The 19731-nt window shown below is 40.7% G+C and overlaps 2 protein-coding genes across 8 annotated transcripts; one reads left to right on the top strand and one right to left on the bottom strand.

Moving 5' to 3' along the window:
* Positions 1 to 257: 257 nt before the first annotated feature.
* REXO4 (REX4 homolog, 3'-5' exonuclease) lies at positions 258 to 6278 on the top strand. Of its 2 annotated transcripts, XM_056352229.1 has the most exons (8): positions 258 to 584; positions 897 to 1252; positions 1546 to 1701; positions 1920 to 2113; positions 2567 to 2655; positions 3228 to 3302; positions 3987 to 4061; positions 4883 to 6278. In XM_056352229.1, the coding sequence occupies exons 1-8, from the start codon at positions 405 to 407 to the stop codon at positions 4982 to 4984; spliced, it is 1227 nt and encodes a 408-aa protein (XP_056208204.1). In that variant the 5' UTR covers positions 258 to 404; the 3' UTR covers positions 4985 to 6278. The 2 variants fall into 2 exon arrangements, with proteins under 2 accessions (XP_056208204.1, XP_056208205.1); XM_056352230.1 differs by lacking the exon at positions 3987 to 4061.
* Positions 5519 to 19661, bottom strand: STKLD1 (serine/threonine kinase like domain containing 1). Of its 6 annotated transcripts, XM_056352227.1 has the most exons (19): positions 19374 to 19661; positions 18849 to 18944; positions 18361 to 18405; positions 16978 to 17052; positions 16207 to 16311; positions 15937 to 16007; positions 15237 to 15352; positions 14669 to 14781; positions 14407 to 14567; positions 13823 to 13953; positions 13225 to 13308; positions 11850 to 11966; positions 11125 to 11259; positions 10091 to 10219; positions 8846 to 8974; positions 7811 to 7939; positions 7125 to 7262; positions 6749 to 6828; positions 5519 to 5649 (listed from the first exon to the last, which is right to left on the bottom strand). In XM_056352227.1, the coding sequence occupies exons 1-19, from the start codon at positions 19386 to 19388 to the stop codon at positions 5602 to 5604; spliced, it is 1917 nt and encodes a 638-aa protein (XP_056208202.1). In that variant the 5' UTR covers positions 19389 to 19661; the 3' UTR covers positions 5519 to 5601. The 6 variants fall into 6 exon arrangements, with proteins under 6 accessions (XP_056208202.1, XP_056208203.1, XP_056208198.1 ...); XM_056352228.1 differs by lacking the exon at positions 18849 to 18944; XM_056352223.1 differs by lacking the exon at positions 19374 to 19661 and having other exon boundaries at positions 18849 to 19155.
* Positions 19662 to 19731: the final 70 nt, after the last annotated feature.

The raw sequence follows: 19731 nt of genomic DNA, 5'->3' as shown, positions 1-19731 counted from the left end.
GGCAGCTGCAGCCCAGGTTTCACCCGGACAGCTGGAGGGAGAGAGGCTTTGCGCAATGTTTGCAACTTGACTTCAGCCAAAGAGCGCAGCAATAACGAGTTTTGCGCCAGCCTTAGCGGCCAAACACGTGAGGGGCGACTGGCGGGGGGAAAGGGGCTCGCTGGTGCTCCACCTGAGCCCGGGCAGGGCCCACGCCTCGCCACGGCAGCTGCCAAATCAACCCACGGCAGCTGCCAGGCCCTCCCCGCCGTAGGCCCAGCAGGAGCCCGGAACCGAAGCGCGGGCCTGCGTTCCCCACCGGGCGGGTGCGGCGCTGCGCGGCCCCGGTCGCGGCCCCGGAGTGGCGGGGTGCTGCAGCCTCGGCCCGGTTGGGACTCGCCGCCCCGCGGGGGCTGGGGGGCCGCATGGCGAAGCAGGGCCCCGCGGAGCCCGAGGCCCGCAGGACGGGCAGGAGGAGGAAGAGGAAGGCCCGGCGCGGCCGTGGGGAAGCGGCGGCGGGGCCCGCGCCACAAGGCCCCGGCATGGCGGCGGCCCCCCCCCGCAGCCCCCGGGAGTTCTCCTCCAACTGGAAGGCGCTGCAGGAGGTGAGGGGGGACCGGGGCACCCGGCTGGGGCGAGCCGGAGGCATCCCCGGGGGCCTGGGGCGGGGGAGGCGCCCGGGGGGCATCCTGCCCTTCTCTGAATGCGGTTCTGCTTTGTATGTGGTAATTACGAAAAAAAATAGATATTATTGTGTCAAGAAAGTGCGGTGGGCAGGCACCTGGGATGGCCCGAGCCGGATGGTGCCAAGCAGCCATGAAAGGCAGGATGCCAGGAGCCCTCAGGAGAGGTGCTGGATCAGAAGTGGAGGGAAATAATCCTTTTTTCCCTTTTTTTGTTTTGTTTGTTTGTTCTAGCTACTCAAGCAAAAGGCAAATAGCGCTAATGAGTCTCTTTCTGCGTGTCAAACATTCACGACAAAGCACCCAGTCAAAGTGGGAAATGGCCAGGGAGTCCCAGCTGTGAATGGGAATGGGAATGTGGTGAAGGCCAAATCCACACATAAAACAGGCAATGGTTCTGCTAAAGACAGCCCTCCTCTGGCTAAGGAAAAATCCAAGAGCGTTGCAGTGGATGAGAAATTAAATAGTACCAAAAGCGGTGGAAAAGGCTGCAAAGAAAAAAAGAAAAATGGCAGTATTTTAAAGGAGAAAGGTAATATAAAACATAAGAGGAGGAAAGCTGAAGAACACGCAGAGGAGCAACCCAAAGAGTGAGTACTTCAGGCATCATATGTGTATGTGGATATTTATTTTGGGAGGTGTACTTAAGGAGCACAGAGCAGTACATTCTAAACAGCTTCTTCCAGACTAAGTTTTGGAGAGAAATAAGACACATGCTGCCCCTGCTCCTCAGATATAGCAACAAACCTGCATAGGTGACAGTACTAGACTAATTTTCCTGGGGATAATTTCTTGATTTAAAAAATAAGTATGTTTTTTCTACAATATAAAGGTGCAAGACTCCTTTAAGACCATTAAATGTAATTAAATCTTTACTTACCAGGGCTGAAATCTGGTTTGATGATGTTGATCCAAACGATATTGAAGCAGCAATAGGACCTGAAGCAGCAAAAATTGCTAGAAGAAATCTGGGACTTGAAACAGGCCAACCCAAACAGTCTGTGGAACAGGTGCTGGTTAAAGAAAAGGCTTCTGAAGGGTGAGTGGCATTCCAGCGGGAAGGATGGCAGCAGAGGCATTGAGATTATCTTCCAATAACTGTGATTTGCAGGTGCACAGCATAAGCTGACATCTCCCTGCCTCTGCTGACAGATAAATTGCTGAGTTTCCCCAGTTCATATTGACGTGTGCACCTTGTGAACTCCACTGTGGGGTTGCTGTAACAGAGGTGTCACCATGCTGTCCTTTGTCTTTTAGGCTGACACGAGCTGTAGCCATGGACTGTGAGATGGTGGGAGTGGGACCAAAGGGTGAAGACAGTATTGTGGCTCGTGTGTCCATCGTGAATCAATTTGGAAAGTGCGTTTATGACAAGTATGTCAAGCCTACAGAAGAGGTGACTGATTACAGAACAGCTGTTAGTGGCATACGCCCTGAGAACATAAATACAGGTAGGAGGTTTTTTTTTTTAAAAAAAAAAAAAAGTTCTTTCAGGAGGGAAAAATGTAACAGGTTATCACAGAAACATTACTGGCTGACTTCAGAAAAGTTTTAGACCTATTTTGGTAAATGGAAAACAAAATGTAGTCTGAATGCTAAAAAAACCCCACCATGGGAAGTACTTAGTTTACAGAGTGGTCGCTAATGCCCTAGAAAAAATTAACTTGTGAATTATGTTATGGGAATAATAGGAAGTTTATTTGCTTCTATTGCTATGTTCTTTATGGAATTCTCTACGCTCTTCTGACAAGCAGAAGATTTAGCATACTATACAAATGTATGTAACTGCAGTCCTAAGGATACAATTGCTTTCACAGCAAAGATGCACTGTTTTAGCTGCTGAAACAACTGCTTAGTTGTCTTATGCATATAATGGCAAGCATTTCCTTGTGTGGTATTTTTAGGTGAAGATTTTAAAACAGTTCAGAAGGAGGTCGCCAACATCTTAAATGGGAGGATTTTAGTTGGACATGCTTTACGCAATGATTTAAAGGTATACGGCTGCATGTTTGTTACTTTAGGGACAAGGCTCCAAAAGATTTAAAATTGATTAAATTTCTAACACATTATTCAGATGAACATACCTGAACTCCTGGGAACTACGGCTTTATCACCGTTACCTCAGTTTCTTGTAATTTCATGCTACATCAATTAGAGCCCTAGCCACTTGCTCACTAAAGTTCTTCAGCTTCCAAACTCTGTTGCTAATAGCACTGATCTGCCTCCTAAAGAGCCAGGAAAGAAACAGAATGATGCAAAAGCCCATCTGCATGTTTGCTTAGTCCCCAGAGCTCAGCAGTCTGGTCATGGTTACCAGAGACAGCTATCTTATGTCATGCCGTACCAGCACTGCAGGTAGTCTCTGCAGGCAGTGCCTCCAGATTAATTTGTTTCTCATACCCAAGTAGAACTGTGGTTCTTGAGCCCAGCCAGTGTCTGGGTTCATTCATGGGTTTGAACTGTCTCTTGCAACGGATGGAAGGGAACAGCAGGAAGCTCTACGTTCACCTGTATAAAGTTCCATGCAACAGCACACTTTTGGACTGGAAATGTAATTTCTTCTAGGTCCTATTTCTTGATCACCCTCAGAAGAAGATACGTGACACACAAAAATACAAGCCTTTCAGACAGAGAGTCAAGGTAAGAAACTGATGGGAAGGCGAGCCTCATTTGACTCTTGAGCTGCTGACCCCCAGCTGCTAGCTCACTCCTACACTCGCCTCTACCTGACCCTGTTCCTTCTTTCCTACCTGAAATGGGGATGCCAGTCTTTTGTCATTCAAAAATCCTTGTCTAGTTGAATGCTTAGTGATTGAAATAATCACCAAGTTACATAGTTCAGTGCAAACATCACCAGTAATACCTGTGCACAAAATCTAGTGGCTCTTACATTCTTGAGCACTTGCATGGTCTTTGTAATGCTTTTCTGGACAGCAAAATAAGATGATAGTCCTCCTTGTGGTAAGGCTTATGCAGTCATCTTAATGGTATCATTTCCGTAGGGATATAAAAAAAATAATGGCTTCACGTTTCTGCAGGAGTAAAGGTTCAGATTATAGGGAGATACTTTAAATTTTGTAACTACAAACTCAGGTTTTCTTTTTCACAACAAACAAACCTTAAGATTATGGTAATACAAAAAATCCTTTCAGCAGTGCATGCATAAAGCTTATAATTCATTATTCTTGACAGTTCACAAGTAGAAGCTGAGATGTGCTGTACTTTGAGGAGTACACTTAAATGAATAATTTATATATGCACACACATCTATGTATGTTTTTCAAATAGTGCAAGACAGCACGATTCTACCTTTTCTGTTTCTAGAACGGGCGGCCATCATTGAAACTGCTCTGTGAGAGACTGTTGAATGTTCAAGTGCAGACATCGGAGCACTGCTCAGTATGTATCTCATCAGAACATAACATTTTTGGGTAGATCAGCAAGGTACTACACATTAGCTCTAGGATCTGGGTTCAATCCAGAATGCTGTGGCTTCCATCTAGTCTCTTATTGAAAGTTAGCAAGCTCTGCTGGGACACCATCCTGCAGTGAGATTGTCACTGAAGCTTGCTTACCATTGCATGTCTCATAACACTTTGATTACTTTCTTATTTTCAACTTATTTTGCACAAGTCAACTGTATTTTGCTTAAATAGTAATTCTTGTTATTGAAGATCCCCAGGGGAAAAAAGTAATTCTCAAGTATTGACAGCTTACCTTACAAGCAGCACCCTGCACCACTGTATTGTGGTAGGTTGCATAAAATAGCTTGAGAGCCTACTACTGAATCTCAGGAGCTAGTTCCTTTCTTTCAGTGGACAGGAGGATATAGCAGAGCAATGAACTGAAGAAGCAGGGCAAATTGTGACCACGTACTCTCACAAGAGTATCAAAAAGATATCTCCAAGATACCATATCGAGTATTTTTCAATATATATATATCAATGTATTTTCTGTATCAAGAGTATTTTTTCCATTATGGCTTTCCAGCTCACAATCAGAAAGAGAAGTACGTAGCCTTGTGGTGGGCCGTGCAGTCTGAATACATACTCATCCCCTCCACTAGTCACAGAACCTAAATCTAGAAAGAGATTATGAAATGTTAAATGAAAGGATGTATTAAAGTGATGGAAGATTTAGCTGCTTATTAACAACAATGTTCTTAAACCATGATTCAGCTATGTTTCATTAAACCTCCTGTTGCTTCTGTTCTCTTTTAGATTCAGGATGCACAAGCAGCTATGAGACTGTACACCTTAGAGAAAAAGAAATGGGAAGCTGCTGTTAAGAACAAATCTAACAACAAAAATTGTAAAACTTGAATGATTCTACCCTGTGTTTTTATCTGCAGCATTTGCTGGTTTTGTGTCACATTCCAGGGCAAATCTAGAAAGAACTCAGAACGGACAGCAGCTACTTCATAAACACCAATCAAAAGGCAATACATCTAACCTGGTACCTGAATGTTGCCACACAAGAATACTGCTAGTATCCCCTTTCTGGATGGTACCTATGCTTAATGCCTACTATTGTCTTTAAACAATACTCATAACAAATGCCTGCATTTGTTAAGTACTTCATCAGTTAAATTTCTGCAAAGGAAATATACACTGAATAAGTTTTTTTTTAAAAAAAAGGTGGTTTTAAATTACACTAGATGAAGGAAGAAACTGTTACTGGTTTGCTGAAACTCCCAAGACTAAAAATCTTTATTTCAGATACTTAAAAGTCTACAAAGTAAAGTGAATTCTTATTTACTGCTGTTAGTCTCACAGTTGTGATACCTAAGTGAGCAGAATATATAACTGTTTATATATTATTAATAGCCCAATATTAATCTTTCTGGTGAGAAAAATCCTTTACGGTATTTCTGAAGGATCCAAGCTTTTTTATCTGAACCAGAAGTGTACAAATCTTGTTCTTGTACAAAAAAATTCTTTTACTTCTGCAGTTTCAGAAGCGTTGCATCCACAAGGGTCATTATCTCCTGGAGAGAAATGTGAGAATTGTCAAATAAAAGGTTACCTTGTTGCTTCACTTATTTTTATATTCTTTTATTAATAAAAACACTGTATCTAACATAGGTCTTTAAAGTGGCTGGTGTTTTAAACCTTTGTGGGGTCTGATTCTGCAAAATCCAAAGGAGCTATCATTACCAGACTGAATACTAAAGCTATGATTTAAATAATCTAAATGGATACTGGAAGGTTACAAGGAATGTGTTTCGGAGATTTAGCAGTTGCATGTCACATGCTCTATTGCTAGAATGAGAGTGTTCTGGTCTGTCTGTGCTGTCAGTGGGACATGAGGAACGATGAATAAGGTTTACAACGGAAGAGGGAGCTTTCTTCTTTCATGATTTTTCTGCATTACCTTTGAGCTGCAGCGTTCATTAAAACAGCACAGGCAATGCATGCAGGAGACACAGGAGAGCAAGTCTGCATTTAACTGTCTTTAAGACAAGTTATGTAAACAGCCTTACGTGTAACTAAAGAGCAATGTTATAAGACTAACCAGTTCTGTTGGCTTGATGAACAAACTTCTAATTACTAGTTTCTTGACAGCAAGCTGTTGCAAAGGTAATACTAGTGTAACACAATAAATAGCTTGAATAACCTTGCCGTTTCTGGTGTCTCAACAGTTACCTTTTTTCAGTATGACTATTGTTGAAATTTAATTTATAAGTTAAATCTTCAGACAAACTGTGACAAGGGCTTGTTTTGTTGGGTTTTGGGGTTTTATTTTTTAAGGATGCCACTTGCAAAAAAAATAACTGGATATAATATACTTATGCTTTATTCCTGTAAACTTTAGCCTGTCTTGGTGTGAAGGATGTGGTAAATTAATGCAATACAATGTTGCAAAAGACCAGAACAGTCTTAAAAAAAATTACAGCATAAAGGAAAAAAACATTCCAACTACTTGTTTTCAGTAGTTAGAAATATTCTTACAAACTCACTCTTCTCATACACTTAATTCTGTAAGTTTCTACACTATGTAATTCCAACTATTTGAAAATTATAAAATCCATAACCAGAAATAACAGGCTAAGCATCCAACTCCTATTATCAGGGACTTCTACGTACCATGCTAGATGGAAACCGGATTTTTATTTCAGACAGCAGGTCTTCCATTTTCTGGGACAGCATATCCAGCACAACATCATCTGTAATGTAAACGAGCAGGATAATTGACGGTTACTCACAAGGCTGAAGCTAAAGGAGAGCAGAGAGGACAGATCTACACAAAGAGAAGGCAAGATCACATAAGATCAAGTTACAGTGTTGTAACATCAGAGTGGCATTTATAATTATTCAAGAACAAGTGGAATGAACTCTCGGTTCTAATTCATCCTCCCTTCTCAGATACCCAAGTCTTTCCTGACCCTGAGCAGCTGCTGTTACAGTTTTCTTTTGGGAGTGAAGGAGAGGAAGAGACTCAGCAAATACCACACTATCTCACCATACTGAGCCATCTCATTAATCAGCATACAGATGGTTTCCACCACTTCTGGATTATCAAAGTGAAGGTGGTAGGCATCTTCGATCAGGTTTATTCCACTGCCTTTTGAATCCGTTATAAATCTCAAAGCTGATATTTCTGAAAGGGAGACAAACACTGCTGGGCTCACTGATCACTGCAAACTGCATTATCTGCTTTCCAATCCGCTGCTCCAGCTAGCACACATGTAATATTTTTTCCAGGAAGTCATGCCCATTACTTTCAGTCTTCCTAAAAGCTATGCTGAAGCATATCTGGGCAACAAGTACAAGACCATATATGCAGCTGACACTGTCATGCAGGACAGAAGTGGTATTTGAATGTTTATTGTTTTCACATTGATTCAGCTCGACCCTTTTACACTGTTGAAACAACTTCATTGTAATATAACAAAACACTCTCAAGTTACTAATAGATCTGATTATACTGATCTAATACTTCTCACACATGCATGTTGGGTCTGTGGAAAGAAAAAAAATTTGCACCTTCAGTTTCACTATTTCCTCTTCCACTCTGTCCTGCAAGAAAAGATTAACTCGGCAGGACAGATGTCAATCCCAATCCCACTATGAACTCTTGAACTATACAGAGACATCCACTTCTGAGTTGATTTGCTATTAATAAAAAAAAGAATTGCTGAATGTTACCAGATAGCCTTAGAAGGCTTGCTAACGCCTGGCAGGCATTCTTCACCAGCACTGGTCTTTCTGGGTTCTTCCTGAGTGCATCCAGCAGAAGCGCTGTTATGGGCTCATACTCATTTTCAGTTAAGCAACCTTAAAAGCAAACCACACACAAAACCCCAAAGCTTCAATATTCTCAAAAACCTTCAAAATGCTCCTCAGCATTTCAAATTTTGGCTCCTGTTTCTAAAAGGACTTTGTAATTATGTGAAAAATTACAAAAAAGCATGTGAAAGCCTGTACTGCAGTAGAAAAGGCCAAATAAAGTCTTTATCGTGACTTGATCCAGGTCTAGGAGAAATTTCTGATATATCTTCTGTGCCAAGATTCCCTTTCATTCTCCAAGCCAAAAGGAATGGCCAGTCCTGAATATCCAGCTTGTTCTGCTGATGGGTACTTGAAATGAGATTGCTCAGGGTGTTTATTCAGCTCATCTTGGTGAAAACAATGGCGTTAAGCACAGGGCAGCAGGTAAACATACAGCAATATTCTTTCATGAGGAAGAAATAAGACAGAGCAGTACTGCAAGAATGTGTTCTTTAGTGCACATGATAATGACAGTGATACTTTATTTTTTAATCTGAAATACAGTTCCCAATTTAAAAAGCAAATGGCATAAACCCAAACCTCCCAGCCCATGCTGCACAGCACTAATGCTATGTTCAAAGGAGTAACACAAATGGGATTGTTGGTCTTAAGAGATAAGCTGGAGTGCTCTGCACAATGGGGGTTGTCGTAGCTGCCCATCGTTACAGTAATCGTTATCGGTACCTAGTTATATAATTGCTACAGCTCATCAAAAATGGCTTCATTAGGGAGCGTTAGAGAGCAAGTACAGGGAAGACTGGTTAAGAGAAGATACAAGTTCCAAACTCTGCTGCCATCTGCAGAGCCTGCTAAGGCCAAGCAGCCTGTGTTTCAAGGCTCCTCACTGACAGACGTGGTCTGGCACACTAGCCTTTTCCATACACAGGGGACAAGGAGAAAAGGAAAACACACCTTGGAGTGACAATGCCCATAGAGCTGAGCAAGCAGACTCCGTAACTGTGCCGTTCTGGAGGTGCTCTTGAAGGACCGCAGAGGTCACAGGAACAGCACTTTTCAGCAATGCTTTGTCTACATTATTCTCTGAATTACCGTAACAAAAAGGGAATGCATCAGTTATTTAATCAAGTAATAATATCACAATTTGACTTACAATGTGCATGTATCAGTAAAACCTAACGGGTGATACCATTGGAGTACTGCGACATTATTTTAGTATGGACAACAGCAGAGGGAAGGAATCCAAAATGTACAAAACCACACTCAAATTTTACAGAACTGACAGTAATGTTTATTGCAGAAAGCTGAAAACTGGCTCCTGGAGAAGTTCTTTGCCATTTAAATTATACATGGGGATCACAGTAAGAAACCTCCAAAAATAACTACCTTTTCGACAGAATACGGTCTGCAGGATGGATATTTAGTTCCTTAAATTAAATGGATGGTTTGCTGCACAGAGGGAATAAAACACACCAAGTACAATTGTGCACATTCTGTGCTTTCAGCCTTCCTTAATGATTGCAACACCATACACCTAGACAAGAACATGTCATAGAAACAAATCCCCTAAAAAACTCCCAGCATGGTCTCATTAGAAGGGGTCAGCTCAATCCATCACCCATGACTCTCCAATACTGTCAGGTGACAGTAGTTTAGTTCTAAGGCAATGGGAAGAGTACACTTGCCACCTTGCCAGTCACATTTCTCCTGGAAAAGCAAATCTTGATGTCCAACTCAAGATTTACGCCAGTGCTGCCAAGAGAAATGTGATTCAAAGAAATAAGGTGCTATTAATTCCAAATGCTATTCTGATACCTAACCTAATATGCTATTTTCACTGCACTCCCTCTGCTAAGAGCAGAGCAAAACCCAGGTGACTGACAAGCCAGAAACTGTGCGTACCCTTCTGTTACTGACAGTCTACTCATAAGCCATATCTGGGCCTGAACTGTAAGAATTTGACTTTGAAACCTTATCACAAGAAGGCTTGCTAAAGTCTGCATTAGATTTTAGTCTTCTCTCATATAACTCCAGATCACTTAAAGTTATTCTAGTAGTGCTGTGGAGACATCTCTCCAGAATGTGAGAAAGAAGAAAAATCCAGTCCCAGCAACAGGAATGGCTGAACCCTTTAGGCACAATACCTGCTGCCTTTCAGTCACATGACTCTAGGCACAATACTTGCTGTGTTCTACTTACCGCTCACAGCCAAGCTCCAGAGAACTCCACAGCAAGAGAAGCAGATCTTTTCATTATGAAGATAATTTCTTAAAATTGACAGGAGGTCTGGAATTACTCCAACTTTCTTTAGATTCTCTGCAGCAACTTCTGAAAACCAAATTATATGGAATCTGGTATTTTTGTCCCACTCACTGTCCTCGCAACAGACAGCATTACATATTTAAACAGCAGTAACAAACCAGTAACAGGATACCATCAGCGGAACAAAAGAAAGCAAGAGAACAGACCAGATTCTTTTAACAAGATGCACTTAACCATACTGTTTAGCACAAGCAGCCCTTTCAAAAGGATGTTTGGCCATCCTTTTTCCTTACAGACCTGAAATTTGCAAAGCAGAAAAGGAATTGCAAGGGTATAAAACACTACTTTTCAAATCTTTGCAACCTAGCAATTCAAGCTACCTCAGCTTCAGAATTAGGAAACACTGTATAAAAAAAGTTTGATCTTAGATGGTAAGTTTATTTGTACTTGACACACTGTACTTTTTTTTTTAGATTACACCCTTGCTGTTAAATCCTTCTGTAACCATTTATAAAAATGGTTGACTGTTGAACTGACACTGAAAACAAGTAAAAAATACTATAAATATATAACAATTACAAACTCAGGAGAAAAAACAAAGTAGAGAAATTAAGTAGGATAGTTTCAATTCACCGTGGCACAGTCAAAAATAGAATCCAGGTTCTGTGCCCTCATTTTCCCAACCACTACTATTTGCACAGTTTGTACTTGTTTCTAAAACAAGATGAAATGCAGGACCACTCTAGTAAATATAATTCTGTGAGTACCTGAAGCATCAGCAGTGTATCTAACACTTCCAGGAGTGTTATCTTACCAATATCTAGTCAGTCTTGCCATTCTCTACCACTATTAAAGTAGTACCTACAGACATCCACATCTCTCAGTGAAGTCAAGTTCTTAATTATATCTTAGATTAGATTATAAAAGGAGAAACATAAGAACATTCCCCAAAAGTGAACAAGGTGACCCACCACTGGCTGAAATCATCATCAATAATGTGCAGACCAACGAAAGTAACTCTTCATTTTCAGAGTGTTTTCTCACTGTGTCTAACAGACAGCTGGTCACATTCTCATCCAGGGCCATCACCACATCCTGTTCTAGAGCTGTCAAAAGTAAACATTTGAACAGAACAAACATTTCAGTTCAAAGCCTTATTCAGGCTTTGAATAAAGTCTGAACCCCCTGCTGTCAGACTAAGGAAAACATTCCATTAACAGCATTTCTTCACATAACATATCCAAAAGTTACTTAAAATTTTCTTTTGAGACACAACTCTTGCTATTTTCAAGCTTGTATCGCTATCAGGTGTTACTGAGGTAAGTTGCCAAGAAAGTGACAGCAGGGACCACACAAGAGACCAAAAAATACTTTTATGGTTTTAAATTCCAGAACACTTAGTCTCTTATTTATGCAGTCTAGTAACACTCTACGTAACATGAAAACAAACTTGGTAGCCTAAGATCAGTAGCCTGGTTTAAATTTAAAATTAACACCAACACAGAATTAATGTACGCTAGTCCTGAAGAAAGTTCATGAGCATCCAAACTTTATTAAAGCTAGTGAATTCCTCTATTACTTTAAATTTATCCCCTAAAATCATTACTGGACCGATTTAAAACCTTAGCCACTACACCTAACTTTACAAGAAATAGGCTGTATTAATCAGGGTAAGTTGGAAGTCTCGTAACTATACCGTGACTAAGAACTTCAAGCAATAAACTGCAACCGTCTACTTGTAACTTGAGAGAATCTACATGAGTCTTCATGGCAAAAGTAATCAGCTCTGTGAACGCTGGCAAATAGGGCAAGGCTGCATGGAAAATATTTGAGACAACATTCAGTTACACAGCTTAGAAGACTCAGTGAGTATATATACTCCAAGCACAATAGTTCCAGTTTCAAATAAATTACAGTCCCTGTGGACAGTGTGATACACCAAAACAACACTCTTGAATCAAAGAGAACAAAATACAAGTATAGATGGAACAATACAGAGTGAATGTTGTAGTCTCTATGAGAAATGTCTTTTATTAAAGACAGCTGCAAACGTATGCAAGCTAAGTGTAGCCAGCACGTTCCTCATTAAGTCACACTGGCATTGTTCACTGGTCATGTAGCAAGTTGTGCAGCAGAACATTGTGCATGAGCCTAAAGCCACACTTTTAGAACCTGTGGAGGGAAGTATTTCATCAGGGCCCCTAGTTCTAGCAAGACTTTGAGCTTTTGGAATACCTAACACAGCTATTCAGTGTATCTGCAAATATATGATCAAGTGTTGAGGAAAAAACGGATGGGTTTTAGAGATCCATTTTGGGCATCTTCAAAGCTGTGAGCATCAGTCATGATAAGCCATGGTGCAGAAGTGCCAAACAAGTCAGTCAGATGCATGCACAGCCTTGTGCTGCCATCAATAGGCTTGAATGAGAATCATGAAGAACCATTCATTAATTTTTGGAAAAAAACCAAATTATTTTTCCTTATTGATTACAAATATGCACACCCCTGTGCTTTAACATATAAGCCAATGACAACATCAAAATGCTATCACTATCAAATGATAGTGCATTTTATAACTGAGGTAACATAGTGCTTTGAAAACATTAATCTTGATCTGAAAGATTAATCTGAAAGATGTGCAGATGCTGGAAGAACATACAGTTCCGCTCACACAGCTTTATTAGACACACAAACTAGACATATGTAGCTTCCTTTTGCTCTGTCTTACAGCCCTAGGTATTACCCCCAAGTTGCCCCAATGCTGATATGAATTACCTTCCTCAAATGTCAGTTTGCCAGTTGACCTTAGCTGCCAACTGAAATATCACTGTTTTTTTCCAGTGCCCATTTTTCTCATCCAGTAAAACACCTCTGCTGTTCGACAAAAGCATTTACAAAACAAGTACCAACACAATCACATCAACTAGTGGCCTATTCCAGTACATTCCAAAAATGAGAACTAGGAAGAGAGAAATTTCATTCTCATTTAATGTAATGAGAAATTTTTTCCTCTTCCTATTATCTCAAAACGTAAGGAAAGAGCAGAATAAATTAGTAAAGCAGTGCCTTACCACTTTTATCTCTTGCAAAGCTGGCAAGGTGCTGAATAGCTTCAGCCTGTACTTCTTCTATATCCCAGAAAGCCTGCATGAATTCTACATAAACCAAGAAAATTCTTCTAACCATCTGATACAAACACTTACAAAAAGCACTCAGATTTTCTCTATTCTGTGCAAGAACTGAATTCATATAAATGAAAATAATGTAATTTGTGATTGTTGAAAAGAGAAAAACTTTTCCCCTACGGCATCAAATATTTAAATATCACAAAGTGTTATGATTCACCTGTATAATTGTGTATTTGGCATTATATATTTTGAAGACCTGTTTGAATATTAAATCAGAACAGGGATAGGGGCTTTAAATGCATTATTCCAATAGCCTTCTCACATTAAGATAACTTCCTTACTTCCAAGGAAAATAACAGAGCAGATCCTTTGCTGGCATGAATTGACAAAAGTGATCCTTCCTCCAAATAGCATCCCATTTTATTTCAAGTAAAATGAACACCCAATAATTCATTTTCAAGTAGAATACATGCTGACTGGAAAACACATGGTTTATTTCCTAGGAAAATCCCCATTACATTAATTTTATTTTCCTTATTACCTAGAACACTTTCAATTCCTCCCTCAAGGAGCACATCTATTACTTTGGGAGGCAAAGACTTTTCCAGTTTTACTGAAGACGCACCAGCAGCGGTTAGACATTCCCTAATAAATGGAACATCAGTCAGATCCCTATAATTATGAGAAACAAAAGCATTACCTGTAAGTTAGAACTAGTAAGTTACCAAAAAAAAAAATTCTACAGGCTTTGTTTCATTTTGATATAAAAAGCTAATAATACTTCCTTGAAGACTGGATTATTTTTGACAATACTTAAAAACAATTTACTTCAGGTAATGAAAGAAATTACACTGAGCAAGCCATGCCTCAACTTCAAGTTGATGGCTTGTAAAATTGTGTATAACATGGTTTGTAATGTAACTCTTCAAAAAAAACCACCTCACACATCAGAATGCCTACTTCTGAATGAAGACTAACTCTTTGACTCTTAATAATGCAATTTGTCAAGGCAGTAAGATCAGCAGCCTTGACAATCTCTTTCAATAAGTAGCTAACATTCCCATCTTTGTCAAGGTAGGTGATGTTTAGGACTAAAATAACAGAAGGAAAGCATCCAGAACTCACTTTGCTGTGGGTCTCAAGCTGGGCTGAACCTGTAGCATCATACATAAAATTGGAAATAAACGCGAAGAGCTGTTATCTCCATTTTGCATTAGTGTTAGAACTCCCTCAAGATGGCCAGTATCCCGTCTAATATCCTGCAGCAATGAAGTTATCTCTTCTGCCTGTAAAAAGCGTAGTACCAGAGGAGCTTTCACACACTCATTTACAGATATCCTGGCGGGCCCATGACATTTTAAATCTATAATGAAACATTATTACATACATTCAGAACAAAGCAGGTCGACATGTCAAGTAGAATACAACCTAGAGACCAGATGTCAGACTTCTCAGTAAAAGAAAAATGAAATGTTTCTGGAGCCATCCAAGACTTGCTATCTGTTGAAATAAGAATCATACAGTCATGTTGCTGACATTGTACTATACACCATTTTCTGCATGAACTGCAGGCAATTGTTTTATAATTTAGAGATATCCTGCAGAGATTAGACATTTTTTACTGGGAATATGCCACAAAAGACTAAGAAACACACTATAACTAATCAACAATTTTCTAAGTTGTTACTGCATATGTATCAAGCTAAAAAGGAATGGTATCCGTTGCAGTATCCGAGATTCACAGACGTATCTTTATTTTTCAGTTGTGAACACAATTAATGCTGCAGGCAACTGCCCATGAATATACTATTCATACTTTAGAATACAAATAGCATAATGCAGAGAACAGGGAGGGAAGATAATTTTTTTCCTTTTTCACTGATTTTTCTCCAAGGACTACAAATATCCACCATAACTGAATCTTTTAAAAATGAAGTAAAAAACCAAATATCTACTTTCTTCCACTCTTATTTTCCATTTCAGCTCATCTGTCATAAGTGTTTCTGTACTGAAGTCGCTCAGCATGAAAGATGCTTCACCAATCACAAGTATGTTTGATGGCTTGAGATTTCTGCAACACAAATATTTTCTGTCAGCCTGTGAAATTAGAGTCTAATGATACCTAACTACAGGTTGCCAGCATCTTTACACATTAGAAGGTTTAGGTTTGGGGTTTTTTTGTTTTGGGGGTTGTGGTGAGTGCTTTGGGTTTTTTCTGTTTGTGTTTTGTTAGTTGTTTTTTTTAAATATACAAGTGATAATCAACCAAATGCTTTAAAATTTGTGATTGTGACAAATTTATCTGTATGTAGAATGCCATGGTTGTCTCTTACTTTAGATATACAAAGTATACCTTGTCCATCAGTCACCAAAATGTAAGCATTAACAGATGACAGATATTCTAGTATTAAAAATAGTATTAGAATTACAGCACATTTAAACACAGAGAAAACCTCATTTAAATGGATAATTCTAGACAAAACTCAATAGATGACTTCAGAAGTCACAGAAAACTTATCTATATATGAAGTCCAGAATTTCTGCCTCCTACTCCCGCTTTTGGAACAGTAAAATTCACTGCCTCTGAGCAGCTGTGCTGAACCAACAGACATTGCAAAGAACAATGACCAGACAGAGAACAAGATTTCTGCTCACCTGTGGAAAATATTTTGTTTGTGTATATAAAACAAAGCATCTACCATCTGTCCCAGAAACTTCAGAATCACCTGTTGAGGGGAATATACATGAAAGTGTAACCAACAGAATAACTTCCAAATACCTTTTGGAAGATAATGTCCAAAACCACCCTTCAGCAAAACACTGGCCTTTGAAAGTTTTGGGGAGGACTTTGAGAAAGAGGAAATGCAGAGTAAGAAATATAAAAGCAGTGAGACTGTCAGTTCAACTAGATGCCTCTTCATTTACCACATCTGTTATTTTTTCTGACTTCTGCCTTTTTTCCTTGATTACAGATGAAAGATCTCCTTGGCCCGAGTACTGCATTACCAGACAAAGGAACAGAGATGATATCTGTAACAAAACATTACACCAAAATTGTTTAATTTTTTGCAGGTAATAACATACCCAGTAAGAAAGCACCTGGCCAAACTGATGGCTGTCATGTTCACTAATACCAAGGCGTTCTGAGAATATTAATCTCTCACAGAGGAGACAATATTTACTTTCTTTAATAAAAGATACAGCATGTTTGTTGTTTTTTTGGTTGGTTTTAGGTTTTTTTTTTGGGGGGGGGGGGGCAGATAACAAAAAAATCCATTATCAAGCATCTTATGTGAAGCCATATGGGACAATTCAAGTCAAATATGCATCCGTAAAACCAACACAAATTTTGCCTGAGCACTGGAAAAAATCTGCAAATTAGTCAAGGCTTTCAGCTTCCTATAGTCTCCTATAAAAATGTTTTCATGCCTGCATGAAAAATTGGTACTGCACGCTGATTCACATCAGAACCTGTGAGTCAGTGTGCAATACTGCCATGCAACAGACTCCAATCCATGTAACTTCACAGCTTTTCAGCATGTTTATTTAGGAGTTTAAAAAGCAGGCTTGTTTCAGATCAAATAATCTCTTTTAGTATCTCACATTAATGACCCCAAATTTAAACCTTCAAAAATGCTCACATGCCCACAACATTGAACATGTGTGCCCGTTTGCCCAATCCTATTTCATTCTCACCTCATTATCCCAAGTCACAAACAATTCCTTGTAAGTACAGATGTTTGGATGATGAAGTTTTAGCAAATCCATGGCCTGCATAGAATAAAAAAAGATACAGAGAGCTTTCTATACAACTACATAGTCCTTCCCATTGACAGAACTCTAAATAATATCCTAAGCCAGTTCCTGACTTGGTCATGTTGCGTGTCTGATCAAAGTCTTGGAATGTGCAAGCTCTGTTACATATTTGCATGCACAAGCATCAAGTTAAGGAAAATATTTCGCTAAGACTCTACTCAATGTGATGCTGTAAAAGCCTTGCAAGATTCAAGGATATAAACTGCTCCTTTAGGAGAAGATACATAACCTCCTCCTTCAGTTCTTAACTTCCTAACCTGAAAACACATCTTAGAAAGTGAAAGACAAGATGATTTTTCTAGCGTAACCATTCTTTCCAGTAACCCCTATGCAAGCTCAAACCTCAGAAAACATGACACTAGTGAGATGCTTATCTCCTTGAACCTGGTTTCCGTGTAGGAGTCTGTTACCAATCACTTCGGCAAATTTGCTGATGATACAAAAGATAAAAAGAATTCAACATACTCTCCTACAGTCGTGTTTGTGGCTGTGCAAATACAACAGAAAAACTAAGAAAAGCCATGCCCCCAGTCGGCACAACTGCATTTATTTCAATAGATGTGTACATCAGCAGAAAAATGGGATCAAACTTCGTCAGTAAAGCCAGTCTCAGTACATGAAGAGGTCATCTCTTGAGTAGGATGAAGCATCTGTACAGACATGCCTTCTCACTCATTTACAACTGCAGATATCATGCCTACTGGACACTCTGAAACTAATTCATCATGCGCTACTTCACATATTTTGTTGACACAAATTTTGGTATTCTAGTAGTATTTCTGATGTTTCTTCTTACTCAAGCCACTGAAACAAGTTTGCATACACACACAAAAAATAAGGGACAACAAAGAAAGAAAAACAGTCAAATCATTCACACCAAAAAACATCTGAGAAATTAAGATATAATGAAATGCTAACTAGAAACTTAGTTATTGAAAATAAACTATGAACAGACCAAGAGTCTCCTTCAGCTTCAAGGCCAAAAGGATGAGCTTTGCTCTTTGTCTTCAGCACAAAACAAACAATCTCTGAAAAAGGACTATCCTCTGAGAACAGCTATCCATTTGAATCCACATATTCAAATAAAAGAACAATATAAAGTCCTGGTCTGAGGTCAAGCAGAGGGCAGGGAGAACACCCCTCATATAGTTCTACCTGATCATCTTGACTATTTACTTAGTTAATCCTTGTAGATAAAAGGCTTTGTTCCGCTAAGACTTTGGTCTTTGCAAATGAAGTAGTAAAGCAAAACTGCACTGATACCTCCTTCAAGGCCTCATTTGCTCGCTTTTCTTCAATGCATTCAACCTGCACCAAACAAAAGACAAGGATGAGTTTGTAATATAAAGGCAGGCAAACTTTAAGCCAGTACAACTGTGCCAAGAGGACTGGAACTGCAAACTGGGTATGAATTAGCGTAAGTTTTCTGTTGGGAGATGGCCAGAAACAGAGCGTTAGATGAATTCACACCAGCTAACCAGTCCTTCTCCCACACTGTCAAAGCAGCAGCGAGCCAGGTGAAAACACACTGGACGGACATAAATAGGCTGCTCCTCTTTGCCCAGTTTTAACCTCAATATTCTAGTAAAGTGACCTGAATGTTCTAATTTCCAAAGCAGCAGCACAGTAAGCCATAAGCCTACCCTTACTCAACGGCTAAGCCACCTAATGTGTTCGTTACTATCAGAAGGGCCCATGGAGATGGCAAACATATCAACAGACTCCTGTTTTCCTAGCAACCACCTTCTCACCTGCTTTATTATGTACTTCTTCTCTGCACTCTTCTCTGTTTTCAGTTCTGCTACCACCGCAGTGCCTAGCGCCCCAGGCTGGAGCTGCTCCAGCACCTGCAGCACAGGGGCGACACTGATACACCCACCCAGCTCCAAATAGCAGCACCACGGCCCCCTGCCTCCCCAGATGCTCTCCACACAGCACTTACCTCCAGCTCCCCGGCTGAAGGGCCACAGGCCTTGTCCCTCCCGGGAAACCCCCATCATTTCCCTCCTACTACTGGAAGCAGCACCCATCTCCTCAACGCTGCGCAGGCCCCGGTGCCCCCCCCCACCCTCAAGGCCACGCACCCCCAGAGCCACCGACAGCCCCTCCCCACGGTCACAGCACTGGCATGCCCGGGGTACCCACACCCCCTCCCCCAGGCCGCAGCCGCCCCCCCAGGGCCAGGTACCACACACAGCCCCCAGCACCACCTACGGCACCCACAGGGCTGCAGCCGGCCCTTCCCGCCGAGCAGGGCCTAGCCCCTCGGCCAGCACCTGGTATCTCTCCATGGCGCAGCAGTGCCCGGCCCCTCAGCAGGGCAGGGCGGCTGTGGGGAGCCCCCGGCCCAAGGTAGCCCCTCAGGCACCGGGTGCCTAACAGGGCCGAGCCAGGCAGGGAGCACTCCCCCTTCCCTCAAGTGACGTTTTCAGACCAAAAAGCTGCCGCTATACATTGAAGGAGAAAAGAAGAAAAAATAAATAAAAATAAAATAATAAAAACAAATTAGAAACGGGGCGGCACAGCCGTATCCCCCTCCGCTGCTCCACGCACTGCTTCAGCGGGGTGTGCGGCCCCTTTAAGAGGGCGGCACGCAGGGGCGGGGCTTCCCCGCCCTCCCGGCGCCACCGCCCC

Source organism: Falco biarmicus, chromosome 9 (assembly GCF_023638135.1).
Source record: "Falco biarmicus isolate bFalBia1 chromosome 9, bFalBia1.pri, whole genome shotgun sequence".
Taxonomy (NCBI): Eukaryota; Metazoa; Chordata; class Aves; order Falconiformes; family Falconidae; genus Falco; species Falco biarmicus.
Note: the sequence above shows the minus strand (reverse complement) of the source record. Positions and strands in the feature narration are given on the sequence as shown.